At 40.9% G+C, this 21,945-nt stretch overlaps 1 protein-coding gene across 5 annotated transcripts in view; it reads right to left on the bottom strand.

The window, feature by feature from the left end:
* NRXN3 (neurexin 3) overlaps positions 1-21,945 on the bottom strand; it is a 1,034,251-nt gene that overhangs the window by 788,669 nt on the left and 223,637 nt on the right. For 2 of the 5 annotated variants that reach the window (XM_019472458.1, XM_019472459.1), the window contains exon 1: positions 4,774-4,890. In XM_019472458.1, coding sequence (XP_019328003.1) covers positions 4,774-4,875 — 102 coding nt within the window. In that variant the 5' untranslated portion in view covers positions 4,876-4,890. Of the gene's footprint in view, positions 1-4,773; positions 4,936-6,710; positions 6,756-12,098; positions 12,401-21,945 lie in introns of those variants that run through there. The other 3 variants (XM_009280739.2, XM_019472456.1, XM_019472457.1) reach the window with 3 other exon arrangements.

The raw sequence follows: 21,945 nt of genomic DNA, 5'->3' as shown, positions 1-21,945 counted from the left end.
GGGCAGCTCTTCATTCTCCCAGTCCCCGCCTTTGCCTTCTGCAGCTTGGGCGGTGAGGCTCAAGCACTTGCCAGTGAAGACCGAGGCAAAAAAGTCATTGAGTACCTCCACCTTCTCCATATCCCGGGTAACCAGGTCAAATACATATTTATGCAAATACAATGCAATGTCCATGTTTGATGTCTGTGTACTGGCCTTTTTGCATATTCTGCCCTTTAAAATTTTCATGGAAAACGTTACTTCTATTTTCCAGTCTTGCTCCCTCATTACAGTGTCAGGTATACTGCAACACTGCCAGGACAACCATGGAGAAATGTAAAACACACAGTGCTACCAGACATTGGGACATCATTAATTCTCATGAAAATGGAGGAAAAAAACCCAACCTGAACTATACATTCAGCACTTGGATTTATGATTTAGGCATATTACTGCTAGTAACTTAGTGGAATCTCTTCAGTCAGAACCTGTAGCCACAAGGAAAAGAGGCAGGAGGATCTATTCTGTGGTGAAAGGAGGAAACATTAGCTCAGACAATTCAAAGGAAACACGGTTACCTTCACCACAGCTTATTTAGATACTGCAGCAGAGCAGCCCTTAGTTCCTTGCCAGGAACACACTCTTACACGCTCCGATTCCTCCTAGTCAAGGCTTAGGCTCTGACCACATGAAGTGTCTAGCCTGCCAGAGCTGCCCCTCCTCCTACCACCAACCTCAGCTGAGTGGAGAAGTCCTTCCCAGCTGCAAAGGGGCAGAGAGGGTCATTAGGCACTCTGCCCCATTGCACTTCAGCACCTGCATGTAATCAGGAAGGCAAGTGGGAGGAAGTGGGAAGGCAATGCTCCATTCAAGAAGCCTTCTTAGCTCCCGTGTGAGCAGTTTGGTTGCTGTACTGTGAAGCTGATGCAGTCCAGATGAAATAAAAGAGATTACAGGAGGAAGGCTGAAAGTTTCACCCCAAAGCCTGCATCGATCCCTTTGCCTTCCTAGGAAAGGGAGACATCCCTAGGGGAAGACTTCAACGAATGCAGAGGAGTAGGAATAGACCATTCTGCTTTAACACCTTCAAGAGATCACTACAGGGCTTGGCAGGATGTTCTTCACCATTACAAATAGCAGCGCAATGCACTTGGGATGTGCTATGGCTCTGGGAACAGCCAATTACATAGCTAGGACTTTGGTAGGAAAAAAGAGCGTTGCTCTACCAGAACGCATAAACTGAAAGGAACAATATTTGCTATTACAGTCTGTCCTACCCCTTTGTCTAACTTTCTTAGCTTAGAATATTTTTCTTAAAAGCTCAAGCTCCTCCAGTACTGGCTGTTGAGAGATTAAGCATCCTTCTTGGCCACAGAGAAAAAATTTTAAAACATAACCTATAGGGATTGATTTATGAAATATACTGCCATGCTATGCAGAGAGCCAAGTAAAGTTCCCTGTAGGCAGTTCTGGAACCAGAAACATTATAGGCACACAAGCACTGCACTAGCCCACTGCCTCTTCAAGGATCAAAGCTGGCTGCCCCAGAGGGTCAGTCTGATCCCCACAGGTATTCTAGCTTTCTCGAGCCAGCTCAGGTTTCTTTCATACCATGCTGCATTGCATTGCACAGATATACCCTGGCATTTCAGAAGTAAACATAAAGAAAACTCTCAAAAGAACTGTCCCCTAATTCCAGGTGGATCTCAGATTGATCCTGCTACTTTTGCCATCAGTGTTTTCATCCCTAGCAAAGGAAAGAAGAGGAAACTGACCCTGGGAGGAATTTCACAAGGCAAACTATTTTCTGCTCAACTCATCCAAAGCTCCACTTAATGAAAGCACTGCCTGCTTTGATGTCTGAGAATAACTCACTACATATGCAATGAGAACCCTTCTCAGCCTATACAGGCTATCTATTCTGGTCAGTCCCTGCTCTGTGCAAGTATTGGTGTTAGGGCAGCACTTCTGGATTTTGTCAGGATTCTGAGAGTCATCTAGGGCTGCTCTTTCTCCATTAACTGCAGTTCCTCATCACCTCCACTTGCCAAAACTAGAACTGAGGAAAAGCACAATGGTCAGCTTCCTTACACTTCCTAGTGATACCTGCGGTAACTCATCCTGCGGCCATCTAGAGGAATGACAGAATGGAAATGCAAACTGCTAATTAGTAACATGGCTTTCCTTTTGAAATACTACATTTCTCCATTCATCCCATTTCCAGGTGCCTCCCCTGACAACCCTGCACTACACTTACATTTAGTGACTAGTGTATACTGGATTTGTCCTCAGAGGCCAGGCAAGGTACATTTTGGGCACATTTTCACAGCAGCTGAAAGCATTACTGGACCACTACTAAGAGCAGGTTGCTATTAAGCAGACTAGCTCAAAACCAGCCAGCACCATTTTGTCTTTAAGTCGAGACAGTTGCTCATACGCATCTCCTGTCACTGCCTAGTCAAGTGAAAATTACAAAGCACATTCTGATTATCTGTTTTCTTCTTCTTCCTCTGATTCTTAAGTAGTTGCTTGGGTTTTTCTTGTCACAGAGCGTTATGAGCCTGGGATGGCTATGTAAGCGGCTCAGCACATTGTGCAAGCTAATAGAATACAAATGATTATATAAATAATAAAGCTGCTGAAGATTTTCTTGTCACCGTTTTCTCTGCTCCATTGGCTTGACTTAAAGCACACATAAAAATGGCCTCTGCTAAGTGTTATGTTCATAGCATCCATAAATAAAATTAAGATCCTGGTTTAAAGAGACACTAAGAAGCTGCATCTCCTCTTGATTTCAATCAAACTGGGATGCTCAGTGCCTATGAAAATCAGGCCCAAGGCTCTATAGATGAAAACAGAAGGATTTGATCTCTGTATGACAGTTTGCATTCAGCAGGGCAGTTTCATTTCCTATGTAAGATGCTCACATGCTCTTTTCCAGCATACGTACATCCCCTTAACTAATCCAGAGGTCAGGCAGGAGAGCAGCTCCAGACTCTGACAGCCATTGCTCACGTCAAAGGACTGGCACATAACATACAACCCCTGACACCACGAGTCGAGCATCAGTAGGATGGTAACTTGTAAGGCAGTTACAGCCACAGAACATCTAGCTCAGCATCGCTGTTTCCATGACTCCTGTATGAAAACTCAGCTCTGCCTTCCCTCTGGTATTATGTGGTCATACAGAGAGGATATTATGACAACCCTCCGGGCTGCAAATAAAATTAGAACCACCCAGCCACACCCTGTGAAAAACAATATTAGTACAGAATCACAACATTAGGGAGAAAACTCTTGCAAGAAACTCTTATTCCAGGCTAGGTAGGAAGCTGACTGACAGAAAACTTAAGCTTGTTTTTCAGTAAGCTTTCTATAACACATTTTGGAGATGTCAATATCTGTATCACCGTTAATCACAGTGATCATCACAAATTCTATTAGAAGAGATAGGAAAGAAGACAAAAGCTGGCTGCAGGGCATAACACCTGAACAACAACTGCACCAAGTTTTGGATTTGGGCTGAGGCAAGCTGACTGACAGAAAACTTAAGCTTGTTTTTCAGTAAGCTTTCTATAACACATTTTGGAGATGTCAATATCTGTATCACCGTTAATCACAGTGATCATCACAAATTCTATTAGAAGAGATAGGAAAGAAGACAAAAGCTGGCTGCAGGGCATAACACCTGAACAACAACTGCACCAAGTTTTGGATTTGGGCTGAGGCTTTATCTTTTTTTTTTTTTTTTTTTTCAGTAAGCTTTCTATAACACATTTTGATGTCAATATAACTTAAGCTTGTTTTTCAGTAAGCTTTCTATAACACATTTTGGAGATGTCAATATCTGTATCACCGTTAATCACAGTGATCATCACAAATTCTATTAGAAGAGATAGGAAAGAAGACAAAAGCTGGCTGCAGGGCATAACACCTGAACAACAACTGCACCAAGTTTTGGATTTGGGCTGAGGCTTTATCTTTTTTTTTTTTCTTTTTTTTTTCCCCCCAAGGAGCACTATTCTGGTTCCTGCTGCTAGCCAGGCAGTCCAATCTCTATTACCCATGTGTGGATTTTCTCAAAGTTGTGGACTAACTACGTGACAAGGGTAGCCAGCCAGTGTGAGACAACATGGTTTTGGAAGCCAGCTAGCTATTCCTGAGCAATGCAGCAACTCTGCTGCATGAACTTACCAACGCAGTACACTTCAAGTCCACACGCCACATTATTGCCATATCCCCATTATACCCTCATGCTGCATTCTCCTCACATAATTTACACACATATTTTATGCTACCTTCAACTTTCATTTTTCTGGTTTATTCTAACTCTGTATCTTCCTGGAAAATTGACAACTAACTATATTCCCAGGTGAAATCCAGGACCTCAAAAATATATCCTAAATAAGCTTCTGATTAGGATTTTTTCACCCAAAAATGCTGCTTAGTAATCAAAGGCCATTTATCTTTTTTTAATAGTTATTGCCTCAGTGCCTAGAAGATTGCAATGCTTTCTTCTGAATGGTTAACAGCTTACAGAAGACACCTCTCTCACTACCATGGGTATTTTTTCTGTAATCCAAGCACTAGAAGTCTGATTCTGACCATAAGCTCATGAGTTTTGCGGCTGATGCCTTCTGTCCAGCTGAATGACAAGTTTATCCTTACAGAGCTGTTGCAGTATCAGCGTAAAATTCAGCATCAGGGAAAGACACTGTGTAATGAAAGGCAGGAAAGAGCGATGACTTTGAGAAACCAAAAGCACAGAAACAAGAATTAATCTGAATTAGTTACCTCTTTGAGGCAGCCCATGAAGTTGTTGCTTACTGGAGAGCCAGGTAAATCAGCAGTACTGGGGCTCCCTCCCACGTAAAAGAAGTCATCCGAGCCCAGCATGGTGTAGTCCTCCTGCGTATAGCCCGTGGTGGTAAGGATGCCATCCACAGAGATTGTCACCTGTTCGAGGGACACAACAGACAAAGAAAATCCCAGCAATGACCTTACAATCCTGAACAGAATAAGATGCCTCCCCTATATTTTTATGTCAGTTTTATTAAGGATTTTGTTGAGATTTGGTATGTATTTTTTTAGTTCAGCCAAGCTCCATTTTCTGGTCTGCTTCACCCACAATGGAAATGCTCCAGCATCTGCTTCTCCCCTTTCTGGTGTATCAGCACTGTCAGGCTGACCCAGCAGTCTACCCATCAAGATGCTTTCCATCTATTCAGGCCAGAAAATGGAACTGTCCTTGAAAGAGATTTCTCATATTAGCTGATTTTATGATTAATTAGTATTTATTTTAATGATTACAGTTAGTTATGGTTGTTAGTAAAAAAAAAAACACTAATGAAGACGAAGTTGGTATTTTTTATTTTTTATGTTTCTTTTGCTCACGGCACACTGACGATCATGCATTCGGGGAAAGGGGGGAGGGATCTCACTTTCAATACATTATGGATGTGCATGCTATGTACCTAGAGAGACACACACCCACCACCCACCACAAAAAAAAAAAAATTAAAATTTAAACTTCTGTATTACAAACTAACTCGTAACCAAAATATAAATAGGAAATAAATAAAAATAAAATAAATCAAAATAAATCAACCACACACCAACAAGAGTGAGAGAAGCAGAGATGAGAAAGAAAGAAAACACAAAGCGTGCACACACTGCACTTCGACATGTCATGCCAATATATCTGGAGCCCAGAAAGATGACAGGAAAAGAGAGAGAAGAGAGAGAGAGAGAGGGAGGGAGAGGGAGAAGGAGAGAGAGAGAAAACCATTTCACACTTGCATGCAATAAAAAATAAAAATACCAAACAAACCCCATAATAATAAAAAAACTCAAAACCAAACAGAAATGTCCCCAAAACCTCTAACCCCAAACACATGAAGGGTGAAGGGGGACAGAAGGAGAGGGTGGTAGAGGAGTAAGTGAATTTGATGTGTTTTGCTTAGGTGGTGTTAGTGGTTTAAAGGGAAGATGGAGGAAAATAGATCGAGGCCAGGAGGAGACGGGCGAGTCACCAGACGTGGACATGCCATGCAGAGTGTACTGAAACAAACAACCGGCTGAGCTCCTGTCGGCCACGGCAGGTAGAGGTCAGAGAGAGAGAGAGAGAGAGAAAGTGAGAGAGAGAGCAAGAGGGAGGAGGAGAAAAGAAAGAGGAGGGAGGGAAGTGGGGGAAAATCAGGAGAAAGAAGACAACTCCGGCCAGTTTGCCTGTAATAGCCGTTGCCACAACAAAAGGATGAGAGAAAAAGAGAGCCTTCACCACCATGGACTAGAGGCCCTGCAGTGTTTCTGATCTAGAAACCTTCAGAGTAAAAAAACAAAAACCAAAAAGGGAGAAAAAAGCAAAATGAAAACCAAAGCAAAAGAGAGAAAGATAAACTCAAAAGCGAGGGACAAAAACCCCAACAATTTATCACTGGAATGGAAAAGAAGAACTAGAGGGATGTGAAGAAACCAATGAAAGAAATGTCTACACCCCGTTTCCAGAAGAGTTGTGTTAGTTGCTTTTGTTGCTCATTTTTCCATTAAAAAGCAGAAAAGAAGAAAAAAAAAAAAAAGGAGGGGGGAAAAAAAGTGTTTTCAATGAAATAAAAATAAAATTAAAGGAAGAAGTAAGTATAAAGGAGGGGGGAAAAAGAGGGGGTAGGGGGAGGAAAAGGCAGGTAACACACGGCAAACCCAAAAAAAGAGACAATAAGAATGATATCTACCAGACAATGTAGTTTGTTTACCATAGCGTGTCCAATGCCTGAGTGCTTTGCGGAAAAGGGGGAAGAAAGGAAATTAAAAAATCGTGAACAGAACGATTGTTAATTAAAATAACTAAAAGCAAAGATGAGTCGTTAGGGTGTTAGTACATTAGTTGGTTAGTAAAAATGACACATTGCATGAATGGTCTAGTGTTAGTCTTTCAAAAAAAGGCATGGGGCACCTGAGACACACAAAGTGAGAAAGAGGACAATATGACCAGGACTCTATGGGGAACCATGCCATCTAGGCTGTAAAGAAGGGTGCTGCCTAGTCTTCCCACCCTGGTATTAGTCATTAACTTCAACCCTCATATATATTATCCAGGACTGAAGCAAAGTTAAAACAGTGCAATACTTACTCTTCAAATGCCCATCAAGGTACTTCCCTCAGACAAGAACCTTATCCTCAGAGACGTACACACAACAGTACACAGTTTGCCCCTTCAGCACAAACCCAACCATGACTCCCTTCTTCCACCCACCACCACCCACCTACGTTCCTACTCCTCTTCCAAGCCTCACTACCCTCAGGTGTTGCAGAGTACCACAAGCAGGCCAATATTTCCTTTGGCTGGAGGATACAGATGAAGGAGAGTCCAAGACTCTGAGTCTTCCTTCCAAGTTTCCCAATCTGCAGGTTTCTTTACAGCAGGTGAGTTTGTGACTTTCAGGAGAAGCACACAAAAATGCCTGTGCTTGGCTGTTTGCCTGTAGCTCACTTCTGTCATCTGAGAGTATAGGAGTTGAACCTCTCCTACTGTAGGAAGAAATGTGTCGAGGAATTGTGTAGGAAGAATTGTGTCGCTTCTGTCAAGTTTGAAGACAGAAGATTGACAAGATTTAGTGTCTCTCCTGTTATACTGCATCTATATTACGGAGGAGCTAGGAGAATTCACCAGTGAGTTCACTTAGTTGGGTTTAGCAGAACTTTGCAGGTGCTTTGTTAATCCCTCCCAAGGCATGCAGATACCAACTGTTCGAACCTACACATTGTTTCTTGTTTGCTTTTTAGCAGCTGGGGAACTCAAGATCTTTATAGCAGATTTTGCATGGTGACTAGTTTCAGTGTTAATAGGGAAGTGCAGCCCAAGGAGGCTCCAAGTCCTTGTTCCAGTGTGATTTAAGTTGGCAAGAACTATCCTAAATTACACAAGCAAGATCTATGCTGCCTCATGTAAAAACTATCTGCTTGCAAATTTCAGAGTTGTGCATTGACTAAGGAAATAAGTTTGTGAAAACTTCGTGGCATTGAATATAATTTTTATTATAGTCCATTTTATTTGTCTATAGGAATGAAATAGTAATAATATTCTGTACTTGGGTATAATGAGCACAGACTCCTGAATTCTTCATCAAGGAAGTCTCACTCTCAGTGATACATTGTTTTAGTAAATCCATTTTTACAAGCAAGGGAGTTGGAGTATGGGACAGGAGGGAAAACACGCTGAAAATAAGATGGAGTGGCAGCAGCAGACCTGAAGACAGACATGGGAAGTCTGACCTTCAGTCTCCTCCACTCCCCCTCCTCCTCCCACCAGACCACACTGCCCCAAACATGCTCTGAAAGCCCTGGTTAAATACAGCCATGATCCTATTTCTAGTAAAGGTTTCTCACAAGGCAGAAAGAGGGCTTAGTTTTAACTGAAATAATAAGATAAATAAACAAGGAGATTTGCTTTGACATTAACAATCACTACTCAAGGGAATCTGTGGGTTCACTTGGTTTGTCTCTAAGGAGATTAACTGCTGTGATAGGCATTTGATCTAAAAAAAAAGCAGCACTTAGTACTCTCCTAGCTTAGCTACAAAACATTTAACAATTCCAGAAAGTACTGGGCAAAAGTCCAGCTATTTAAAGTTCTGCTCTAAATCTAGGAACAGCCAAAAAATTATGCAAATCCTCCTCCCCCTTCTCCCAATCCCAAAAACAGCAGAGGAAAAGATTAGATGGCATCCTGAAGCTGCTGATAGCCCATTTACCTGGAATTGTTTTAGCTTTGGATCATAGTCTTGGAATTTCTAAATTTTTTTTTTTAAGTTCACTTTAAAGAGAAATATATTTATCTCCAGTGCAATGTTTTCAACCAATTACAAGGAGGCTACTGATTTCCTTCTAAAGCTTCAATATTTAGGGGCAATGTTTTTTGTTGGGTTTTTTTGTTTGGTTTTGGAGTGGGTTTTTTTTTGAGGAAACATGAGCACAGCTGGAAACAAGACTTCCACAAGTGACCTATATTATGCTGCAATTTTACAGGTGAATTTATGTCAGGAAAGATGCAGCATAGCTAATTTCTTACATACAAAATTATTTAGGATATACAAAATTATATTGGATGCAATAAAGAACAAAATGTATAATTTCATAAACAAATAATCTTTGTCCTTTATTACATCTTCTATATGAAGATATCAAAGGATTTCACAGGTTCATAGATCTGAAAAATGGTTAAGGATTTTACAGATAGAGAAACTCCCTCTCATGTACACACAGACAAAACCAGGAGACATAAACTGCTGGAAGCTGCTGTCAGAATGGAGAAAAACAAAACTCCTTCATCCTGTGCTTTATTTAGAACGGTGTCTTTATCTTTTTTTTGTTGTTGTTAAATGAAGCATTTATAAGGTCAAGATATAGAGTGACCATTCTTAGATGTGTCCTGAAAAATGTCCATAGCAGTTATTAATTAGTTATCGGTCATTCAAGTTCTCAATCTTTTCCAAACTCTTTATCCTGAAGATTGGAGGGGTTTAAGACTTCTTCATCCCTAGTAATATCAATTAAAAGTAAGAATGCACAGGACCTGACAGGAAGGCTGCAGCATTCAAGGTTTCTCCTTATTGAAAACTGCGGTTGAACTTACCAATAATTTTTGGATGACAACTTTCAGGAGTAGCAGGGTTGCTTCTCCTCAAGGCCTCATCAATTCCAATTTCTGGACAGTTTTAGGTTCTGAGTCAATGTCTTAATTTTGAGACTGAACTTGATCAGAAGTTAAAATGGAAGTATCCAGGGAAAAGATGACTCAAAAAAATTCCAGCCTTATTGATATTTATTGGTTGAACTGTATTCTATCATGCCTATCTATAGAATTGGACCCCAAATCACCTCTGCTTCTTATTTTTAATTTGATTTTAAGACTGGCCTTTCTTTGGAAAGAGCACAGCTATCTTATTGAAACATCCTCTCTCTTGCCCAGCCAAGTTGGACCCTTTAAGAATTCAAGATCACATGAAAACATCCATAGTGAATAGATCAGGAGGATTAAAAATTTGCGGTGCTCCTTAACTGGCAAGGGACTCACCTGCTTTCTAATAATTGCCAAAGCACTGTCCTGGTCTAATCAAAGACAAAGAGGCATAGACATATTTCCATTTAACCGTGAATCAAGAAAATAAATAAAAAATCACTAGCCGAAAGATTAGGAAAAGAAAGTGAGAGCTTCCCATCCACAGTTTTGCCTGCGACCCTTCCTCACTTTCTGCTTCTTCAAGATCCAAACCAATCCTGGCGTGAAGCAAGGATGCATTTTGCTTCAGGTACATTTTCCCATTGAAAACCGATTTCTGACAAAAATAAAAAGTATGATTAACTAAAATGACCAGTAAGGTATACTGAGGTATTCAGAGACCAGCCATTCTGAGACCGTCTAAAAATAAAAAACACATCCAAAGAAGCCATATATTCTGACCATTCCAGACTGGCAAACCTCACCAGTTGGTGCATCTCTCTCTACTGGACTGATGGGAACGTTTGAATGAAATAGGATCATTAAGACCCATCCACTGCATAAGAAATTAAATTTGTATCTGCATATAAACTATTGAAAACAGACTCATGTTGCCATAAGTAAGAACCCTGCAGTCTCATGAAAGTTTGCTGACAGATTTTTTGTCAAAGACCCAGACATCCTGAGCATGTAGAAATACAGGGATTCACATGGGAGAGACAAATATCTTCAGCCCCAAACCCAAATATTTAAAAGAAAGATGTGAAATCCCCATAACAGGTAAATTATCCACGCACATCTACTAGTAGAGACTGTTTCTGATCCCTGGCACTGATTATCCTATACTCACAGATATATTTTATCTTAGCTACTGTAAAATGTTACCACAAAAGCTGTTTTCTCAGCAAACGACATTGTATAAACTTAAATAAAACTATTAAGGGTTGTGTTAATATTCACATTAATGAGCAAATAAACAGATCATATTGTTTTCACAAATTGATTTTAAAATCTTAGTTTACAAGCTATTTCTGCTGCCTCTACCAATCAGCAAGACACCAAATAGTTCCTATTCACAGTGTAAACCTCATTTATCATGCAGCGGGTGGGCCTTAGTGACTTGATATATTCACCAGCTTTCAGAGCAAGGTTATTTAATTTTATCTTATCTATTTATGTCTGAATTTATATTTCATGAGGAAGGCTTCAGGGTTTTAAGACTAGCCTACTACCAAATACGTCACCTGATAGAGTTGTCTGCTTAGAAAAGCAGCATGCAGATGTGCAAAATTAGTGGTAAAATCAGAAAAACTTTTCCAAAGTGAAATTGTAGGGTGTTGGATTGATCTGGGTTAGCTTGGCTTTTTTGATCCTTCCTCTTTTCCAGTCCTCACAGACAACAGAAGAGTCTCATAGGCTGAGACACAAGAAATAAAGTAGAATCTCATTATAGAAAGAAGGGGGAAAAATCAAAAAGAAGAAAAGAAGAACAGAGAATCAAGAAGACTCAGAAAGACTCCAGCCAATTAATTCCAAAGCTGTAAAGTTAAAATAATTACACACGTACCCACCAGCCTGCATACCCGCACATTCACATGCACACACAAAAGAAAAGAAAAAGTAAAGGAAAAACAAAAGACTTCCAGAATTAGAATTATGACAACATGGCAATGGTTAAACCAATTAACAAAACTGAAAGAAAAAGGAGAGAGGTGTAGAGCGTTGGCTGTTGGAAAAAGACTCTGTTCCCACAGTAATTAAATGCAACAAGAATATTACTGATAAGATTGAATCATAATTAAGGAAATAATAAAATAAAAAAGGGAGAACAGAAAAAGTGAAAAGGAAGAGGGAGATGAAAGTAATGTCACAAGTTTTTATTATTAAATCAAACTGGAAAAAACAGAAAATTAATAAAGTGGAAATGAAGATACTGCAACAGGGATAAATTCCCATCAACTAATGTTTTTTCACTGTCCTTTAGATACCGAGATCCAGAAAAGGTGGAAAAACTCTAGCAATTCCACTGAGCATCCCCATTTCTCCATTACTGTCTCCCACCTACCCATCCCAATAAAACAGAACAAAATTTTCTTCAGCATTTTCACCCCTTCACCATTACCTGCCGCAGGTTGCGTGTCACCTTAACGTCGTGCCATGCATTGTCATTGAACTTGCCATTGACCGGCTCCACAATGGCCTCGAAGGCCCCAGACCCCAGGTTAATGACCAACGAAACTGCACCGTCTTTCAGGGCCAGGTTGACATAATCAGCTGACTTGCCAGTGTGCAGAATGAGCCCGTTGCGTTGCCATGTCTTGAAGGAGAGAGTGATCTCATCGCTGCTGCTCTGGATGGGGTTTTGCGACAGGTCATAGCAAAGGTATTCGGAACCACGGAAAGTCGCCATGTTCTCATCTCGCGCTGGAAAATAAAGGGAAACAAAAGAACTATTCAGCAGTCAACCAAGAAGAGATTTAAAGTTGTCATGAAATTTCTAAGCAATCCCACAGCACTGCTGATGTTCTATACAACTATATATCATGGCATGCTAATGACTGTACAGCTCCTCTTGTAATTTGGCTATCAAGAGAATTAACGGCAGGGTCCTCGGTACTGAAGAATTTCAGCACTGTGTTTTCAGTTTCACTGCAGCACTGTCACCATAGGGACCGTTCAAAAGTATGCAGTGGAGTCTAGGAAAAGTACATTTAAAGACACTGCTATAAGACACTTCACATCCTTTTTTTGGAGAATGATGGAAAACTCTACTATTCACAACATGACCATCACATATGCGTTGTTCCAAAAGAAACCAACGTTTCCCAAAGATCAGTGTTTAGATTCATTGCTAATGTCATCTGAACTTAGCTTAACCCATCTGCCAGGCAATCTAAGACAGGCATCAGAATATAATCCTGACAGAGCTGTGCCTCTCTTTCAACTGAATGACAGACCAAGCAGACAAGAGAGCCACATAAAGTATCCTATAGTTTCCTTCTCTGAGAGCATGAGGGAAGCCCACATAAAACATTTTGTCCACAGCCATAAGTAATGATGTTGCTGGTAAACACGTCTCAGAACTTTGCCTGCTTGATCACCTTATCCAGAAAATCTGTACTAGACAAGCATATCTTTTTCACACAGCAAAAATAAATATGGGGGAGTTATTCACAGCACATGACATGAAATATTTCCTCATTAAGAAAAAAAATCTCTTTTGTACAATAAGAAAAACCACTGAACTAATTTCTTAGCAACTGGAGGCAGCATTTGAATACCATAGAAATCCTTCATGTGAGCTGGAAGTCTGCTTCCCAGTACCTGGGCTTCCACAGTCACTCAGAGCCAGCTCTGCTGCCGTATTGCGCTCACGTGACTCAAGCCAGCTGTGTACCCCAGTTTTGCCCAGTGGAAGAAATACAGGACGGTGATAGTAAAGCTTGCAGGAGGGCTGTCTGTAGCCCATTCCTACTAGTGCCATCTGGGGGAAAATGGCACATACAATGGAGTCTATACAGATCCCCCCACTCCGTATTGCAGTGCCTTTGACTCCCAGCTGTGAAAGCAAGTCTGAGCATGAATAACTAGATGGTACAAGCAGTCAGGCTATCATTGCTTACAATCCGCTGCATAAGGCAAGTGCTGTTGCTATTGCCATTGACATTAATAGCATTTTTCTGCTTCATTTTGTCTCATTTAATAATCCTAACACAGATTAGCCAGAATTTATTAGTACAAGACTGAAGGAAAAATACTTGTTGTCATAGCCATTCTTGAAAAATAACTACATGGTAAAATCTGTGCCCTCACAGCGTGAAACAGTGGTGACAAAACAGCATAGTGTTGCAACACGAACATATATCATCCTCAAGTGATAGGTCTGCTTTAAGCAGAGACTTTTGCAGCCTTGATTGAGGGTATCACAGAATGAACTCATTAAAAAATCTAGGCACTTTGAAGGCAGCAGTAATGTGTGTTTGTACTTATGTAAGCAAACCATGTGTCTATACACCCCTGCGAGCAAACAGTAAGACAAATTGCTCCATGCAACAATACAGGCTGGGAGCCAACTGGCTCAAAAGCAGCTTTACAGAAGATGACCTGAGGGCCCCAGTGGACAAGCTGAGCACAAGTCAGCACTGCCTGCCCTTTCAGCAAAGGCCAGCCACATCCTGGGCTGTATTAGCAAGAATGCAGCCAGCAGGCCGAGGGAAGCGATTCTTCCCCTAATGGGCCCTTGTGAGATCACATGAGGAGTACTCTGTCCAGCATTGAGCTCCCCTGTATAAATATGGCTTCAACATACTGGAGTCCAGCAAAGAGCTACCGCAACACTCAGGGTGCTGGAGTAGGTGACGTGTATGGAGAGGCTGAGAGCTGGGTTTGTTCTGCCTCAAGGAGAGACAACTCAAGGGAAATCTTACTGCTCTCTGCAGTGACTTAATGGGAGAGCATAGAGAAGACGGGGCCAAATTCTTCTGAGAGGTATGCAGAAGAAGGATGAGAGGCAACAGACACAGCTGGAATACAAGAAATTCTCATTTTATATGAAAAAATGTTTCATTTTGAGGATGGTCAAACACTAGGAAGGGCCTAGAGAGACTGTGAAATCTACGTCCTTAGAAATACTAAAAACTTGATTATGCACAGTCCTGAGCTGCCTGCTCTAACTGAACCTTCTCTGAGCTAGTGGTTGGAGTACACGGCCTCTGGAGGTCCCTTCCAAATCACTTGGTTCTCTGATTCTATTCTGAATACATTTAACTATCACCGAGGAGTGCATATGCTTGTGTCAGTGTTCAACCAGCCTAAGCACAGAGGGCTGATATTGATTGCAGTTCCAGAAGTCAGAGCCAAGCGCTTAACAACCCTCTTCACGATGATAATTCCCCTGCCTAGTCACTCCTGATCCATCGGAAGGGAACGTGTTACAATCAAGTCGGACACATGGTCTATGTACCTGCGGGTAATTCCCATCAAATAGCTGGCGTCTGAGGGCAGGAGTTAAACACGATCATTATGACTGAGCCTTTTTCCCACAGCCGTAGATGTGTGAAGGACTGAATACACATTTGACGTCTTTGGGAAGGGGGGCAAGGGGGGTTGATTGTTCACTCAGTAGAAGACATATTAATAGGGCTTATTTACACTTTCTCAACCACTTAGATGAAATCTCACTGGTCTGCTCAGTACAAAGGAGAAAGCAAAGAGTAGATTAGAAATCTAAACAGTAATTTAAGGCAACCACTGCAGACTCATCAAAACAGAGTAGAGAAAATTCAGAGACATATTACTCTTACTTGTACTGCTGGTTTTAATATAAGGTGCTATCAACCCAGCCCTGTGTGCAACTACGTCACCTGCCTGTTTCTTCCAGTCATCTGCTGCTGACCCTTGTCACAGATGGGATTCTGGACCTGATCCATCTTTGTATCCTTCCTGTTCTTGGAAGAATGTCACCTATTTCTGTTTCATATGTTTTTATGTTTTTTTTTTTAATTCCTCCTGTGACTGCTCTGGAAAAACATTCAAATTTGCAGATCACCACACACTAAAATCTCTCTGGCATTCACTGGCCAATCCAAATTCACGCCTGTCCACCCCATGTCTCATAAGCACAACTCCCAAGGTCAACATACTCTCTAAAACTGTATTCTCCAAACCACTAATTCCTAAACAGTTTACCAGTGGCCATGTGGATGACTGGTTTACCAGTCTCATGAAAGGCCTTAGTGCACAGATTAGGCTCCAGTTGCCGAAGAGCTTGACTGTATTCCTCCAAGCTACAACACAGTAGCCTGTGTCAGGCAACATGAAAGGCTTTTTACCAAGCACAGCCTTTCCATGCTGTCCTGCCTGTTAGGACGCTCTGACATATGTGATGGCTATGACCATAAAGCATAGGAGAATTACCAGAAACCATGGAGGGGAAAAAGGGATACAGGTTCTTTCTACAATGTATGAAGAGAAAAAGCCCTGAGTAGGCTGCAGGTCTCACAGTGTTTCTGTATGCCTTCAGGCACAGTCTGGTGACGTCTGGAAGACCAGAGAGTGGTGAACCGCTTGTTAGCTCATGACCTGCTGTACATTTCTGAAGGCTCCAAAAATTGCACTGTGATATTTATGGCTTCTATATTCTTTAAACAGTGGTAGTGTACCAAGGAGCCTCTTCATAGCAACACAGCTAACCTAGAATAGCTAAACTTAAAGCCAAACTCAAGGTCAACAGGAATCCTTGGTTTATGTTACATGAAGCAATAGATCAAACCCTGGTTTTGCTGGGATGTGAAACCCTGTATAAAGTAAGTGATATTAACTTGAATTGATGAACTAGCTGTTCAAGTGTGACAATGTAACTGCATAAAATAGCGTTTACTTAAAACAGCATTTAGAAGTTTGGAAACTCTTGATTTATATGTGATTTGCAAGATTTAATTTTTAACTCAGTTAATTCTAGACAGATTTACAAAAATTGGAATCTGAAAGCAGGTTAGCACATGTAAGCAATTAAATCTTCCATTTCACTTGCTAATATTAATCTAAACCCATTATTTATTTTCTAACACATTCATATAACTAAATTCTCTGCAACAGCTGGGATTTGCAGAGATCTGAGACCTGTACAAAACTCCACATTCAGACTTAAATCCTTGACATATTCAAAGCCTCACAGAAATCACCAGAGTAGAAGTAAACCCCAGGATCTTCAAACTGACCAGCACAGACCTTTTTCTTGAATTAATGGAGTCATCCATCACTTTAAGAAGTGGGAAAACGTTATCCTTTTCTGACTAATCACTAACAGGCACAGCTAGCACATTAAGCAGTTACCATCACCACCCCATTGCAAAGACAATTTTGCAAGTCTCAGATCTACACCTATTCAAATCCCCAAATCAGCTATCAGTACATACTGCAGGCTGGTAGCAAGAACAGAAACAAAAGCACAGCCAACAACTACCTAAGCCAAGCTCCTGGCTCTTCTCATCCCTGTAGAAACCCAGTTTTGCCGAGTCTCAGGTTCCCAGGAGAGGTAAAGACTGGGGATCTTTCCATATTGTGTATGGCTATACTGCCTGTTCAGGAGAGCCAGACGGTAATTTTAACTTCAGTTTTTATGTGCAGAGCTGTTGCTATGTGTTCCTGTCAAAGCGCTTTCTACAAAGGAGGACTCAAATATACAGAATTCACAGCATCACTAGGAAGTAAAGAAAACCTTGGCATTTTGATTTATGTATGTGGAAACCAATGCACAGACATTTTAATGGATTTACTCATGGCCACCAAGAAAATCAATAGTAGAGGAAGCATTTGAGTTCAGGAGCTCCTAGCTCCCCATCCTGGTCTCATTCCACAGGTTCTCATACATTTGTGGGAGGGAAACCAACCTCCTGTTTTTCTCCAGTCCTGCCAGGAAGTCACCCCAGCAAAGAGCGTGGAGCAGAGGAGCCTCCAAAGTTTTGGATGATGCCTGGAAATAAATACTGCATGACTGTGAAGCTGAAAACAGCAAATCCTAGGAGCACTGATTCTGCCCAAGGGCATGAACTTTAATACTCAACAAAAGCAGCACCTCATGTAACAGGATTTCTGGCCTCAGACACAATTAGGAAATATTTAGAAAAGTATGAAATGGACAGCGACTTTCCTGAAGTCTCCTGAAGAAAACTTCAAGTAGCTCTTTTAGAAACAAAAGTCAGCTGCTCACCCTCTCACCTTCTATCAAAACCCACTGCATTAGAGGTGTACTCTGAGGCAGTCCCTATCTCACTGGGGTTTGGTTTACAGCCAATATTGGAGCATGTCTTCTATCAGTGAGAAAAGCAAACTCTCTGCGCTGCTTCAGAATTAATAACCACTCCAGTGTTCGGTGGGATTTACCTTATCTGAGTGGTTTGCTGTGCTTTGCACAGAAGAGGTGGTGCTGTCTGATAATCTAGGAGTGGTCTAACACTGTCAAGCATCAGGCTTCTCTGCCAAAGCAGTGAGCATTAATGACGGAGGCAGCAGAACAACCAGGTACTCCCTTGACCTTTTGTCAGAGGTCAACCAAGATGGAAAATAGTATTTACAGGAACCTTTTCTCCCTACCATTTAACAGTTCTCTATAACTTCAGAAAATCCTACAGGTATGGAACTTGTCTTAAGAAAAAAAGTGCTTCCAAAGTTGGCCACTGACCACAGAACTGTTATTAAAATAGAGGACTACCATCCACCACAGCAGGCAAAACAAACAAACAAACAAAAAAAACCCAACCTCACTGCGAATCCAGAATACAGAAGGAAAAATATCAATGTACTCAAAAGCTATTGTGGATAGATAATTAAGTTAGTGCAATAAAGATATATTTAATATTATATATTTTAAAAAAATAATTTTTATATCTATATGTATATAACACAGTGTTATATAGCTACACAGAAGGCCTAAGTGCAAGGAGGTAAAAAAACGCAGAAGTTCTCACTGTTGGCATTAGTCCTGCTGCTTGAACGATGAGCACTCCTCGCCTGAGGACATGCTAGTGGAATCAGTAGAGTATTACAGCAGAGCTGTGGTACTCAGTGGCTATGAACCTACTGCACTTGGGCATCAGCTATGCTTTCAGCAGCATGACATTTTACACAAGGAAACTATCTAATTTATTTCTGATGGGATGACTGGCTAACATCATGATCCTAGCAAGCACAATTGAACTCGGTGTTTCTGGGAAGAAATTTTGTGGCAGTCTTCCTGTACTGCTGAAATTAACAGGTATTCCTGCTTTGTCACTGTATAGCTGGGTAAGGACATAACTAAATGTCTTCGTGCCAGCGCATGTATCTTTGCCTCCTTTCTATACTAAGTATTACACCATAAACAATAGACCTAAAGTTTTAAAATTCTAACTGAGCTGTAGGAAATCTTTTCACCCAAGCCATAATGAAGTCTGGAAAGAATAAATTCTACATATGAAACATGTGAACTAAGGGCAAAATAGACTTAGAAGCTGTTCTAGATGATGAGCCATTAGAGATCAAGGCATGACCTCCCAAAGGATGGGGCAGAATCCCAGTTTGGGCAAACCCCTATGACCTGTGCTAGGAGGTAATTCTGTTCTGGGCAGAAGAGTTGTCCTGAGAGTCACCTATAATAGATATGATCCTCAACAACGTTACAGAACAACGAACAATTTATGTTCCAAGTCACTTTCACATGTATCTGATGTTCCCTCAGAGGTTAGGGGAGGAGAAACTGTACATCAAATGTCACAGAAAATAAGTCAGCCAAGACGTCTGAAGGACAAAAAAGGTGAACTATTTCCATCGCCCTCCAAAAGAGTTGTCCAGCGACTGAATGCTGAAACCCTAATGAAAGCCCCTAGAAGCAGTCAAAGCAGCTCACCCAGATTCATGTTATTAAAACAAAGCCAGATAGTTTAGTAACAATCAGGCTGTTATTTTAAAGAGATGGTGACAGGCTCCAGTAATAGCTAAACAGCAGATTACTGCATCTTCCATTAAGTTGTCCAAATCCTTTTGTTGCATTCCTCCTTTCTAGCCTTTGGGCAAGAAAAATAATACATCCAAATAGTTCTGTTTGTTCTATTCTGATCATTCTTCACACCACCTGATTGAATCAGTGACACCACTGATTCAACCCTCTCATAAAGACCCATGCTCTCTCCCTCACATACACACTTCTGTGGTCTCAATAGTCACAAGCAAATATTTGTTTGAAAAGTCCTACAGAGCTTATTTAATTATTTAGATACATAAGAAATAGCGTGCAAAACATTATTCTATGCACGGAGCATCTTCTAAGCATCACTAACAGTGATACTGATACGTGGAAGCTTTGAGAGTCATATATACTGCATTTTTACTCCATAAACTGTTAAGTAAGAACATCTAAGTCATCTAAATGTCATAATGAGATGACTGAACTGATTGCATTGATAAAACCCTTAAAAAAGAACATTATTTCTAACTTCAAGGAAATTCTGGGAATAAATTTTCAGAAGAAAAAGAATTTTTGCTGTTGGGAAAAAATTTTCTGTAAAATCATAGAAAGAGGTTATAATGGAGAAGATTAAGTGCTGAGCTGGAGTCCCACAGTAAGAAGAGTAGTTTCCCAAATGCTTACTAGCTTTAAACCGTTCTGGGTAATGTTAGATTTTCCAGAAATAGTATCATTTATTGTTTTCTCAGGCCCCTCATTCTCACTTATCATATCTACATAATTTGTAACTTGGAAGCAGAGAAGAATCATAGTAACAACATCAGAAACCATGTAGGTAAGAATCAACGGAGGACAACATCTCTCATCATGTTTAAGAGATGCAAAGAGCAACATTAGTCTAGGAGCCCAAAGCAACGGTGAGATGCACTCAACAGTCAGTGCTCTTTCAGTGCTGAACTCAAATTTTGCACATAGTGTAGCAGCTCTGACCTTACCCAAAAAGCTCATTCATCTCACCAGTAAGAGCAAAGGAAGCATTATATTACACCAGAGAACGCCAAGTGCCTAGCATGAATCGTGCCCTCTCCTCTGTTATCTGCTGCTTTACACATTACCCTTTGAGTCTAAAGGAAAATGTTTGTTCAAAGGTCCTCAAATTTAAGCCCAGAAGAGATCAAGGAGACTTGGCAATACAATGAATGTTTGTCTTTTTGTCAAACCTGACTAATCTATTATTTCCCTGAGCTCCAAAGCTGTTAATGAAAACAGGAGGAAGAACTGCTTTCTCTAAACATACTGCACAAGAGCTTCAGAGCTGCAGGTTCCACCTCTGCTTGCTGCTGCCTATGTCCTTAGACGATGCTCTTTGGGCTGGCTCCAACACAGAGGAGGCTCTGACCCCCCACACTGCAAACCATGCCTAAGAAGTCCAGAACCAGCCCTGCAAAGTGACGTAGCTCTCCTGATGAATTTGGGCCACTGCACAGCAAAGAGTGAGAGCAAAGGGAGGGAACAGGCATGACAGTGCCTGAATCATTAACCCAAAGGAAGGAGGAATATCTTCTAGGCTCCTGATCCTCAAACAGTTGACATGTACTATCTAATGGAAAACGCATAAAGCAGTTTCCATGTATCACTTTCACATATCAATGATAGAGCTAAGAGTCTGTTAGAAGCATGACTGCTTTAAATTTCTGGAGTATGCATCTATTAAATATACAGTTGAAGTTCATACCATCTAAACAAATGAAAAGTTATTTTGCTTCTCAACCCTGGAAGACTCTTCTTCACTCAACTGTATATTGTTGTCCTTTCAACAAAATCTCTTCTGAGAGGAAAAAAAAACATCAGATGTAACACAGAAAATCTCCTAGTTAGTCCACATATTCAGCATAGACAGAGATTATTTACACCTAGATTCATCAGATTCGCTACTGACTCTCTAAACCACATTTTCTGTCTTTTTCTGAAGGGAAGCAGAAAACAGAAGGGTCTGAAGAAGAATCTGAACCTGTGTGAATGAACGATTTACTACAGAAATCACCCACCAGCATCATTTGCTCCAATACCACACAAAATAGCTGAAAAATGCATTCATAAAATATTTAGCTAAAATATTTTGATGACAAAAGTATTAGTATGTCCTGGTTTCGTCTGGGATAGAATTAATTTTCTTTCTAGTAGCTGGTATAGTGCTGTGTTTTTGATTTAGGATGAGAGTAATGTTGATAACACACTGATGTTTTAGTTACTGCTGAGCACCTGAGCAACAGGTGCCGATTGCTACCACAATGGTGCACCGGCGGCAATATCGCACCAACCGAGACTCCTTGATTCCCATCCATAACCTGATTCATCAACTGGAGAGCCAAGGAGTGATCAGCAAGACTTGCTCACCCTTTAACAGTCCCAGATGGCCAGTGCAAAAGTCTAATGGAGAGTGGAGACTAACAGTAGACTATCGTGGCCTGAACGAAGTCATGCCGCCACTGAGTGCTGCCGTGCCGGACGTGCTAGAACTTCAATA

Source organism: Aptenodytes forsteri, unplaced genomic scaffold (assembly GCF_000699145.1).
Source record: "Aptenodytes forsteri isolate BGI_AS27 unplaced genomic scaffold, ASM69914v1 Scaffold193, whole genome shotgun sequence".
NCBI lineage: Eukaryota > Metazoa > Chordata > Aves > Sphenisciformes > Spheniscidae > Aptenodytes > Aptenodytes forsteri.
Note: the sequence above shows the minus strand (reverse complement) of the source record. Positions and strands in the feature narration are given on the sequence as shown.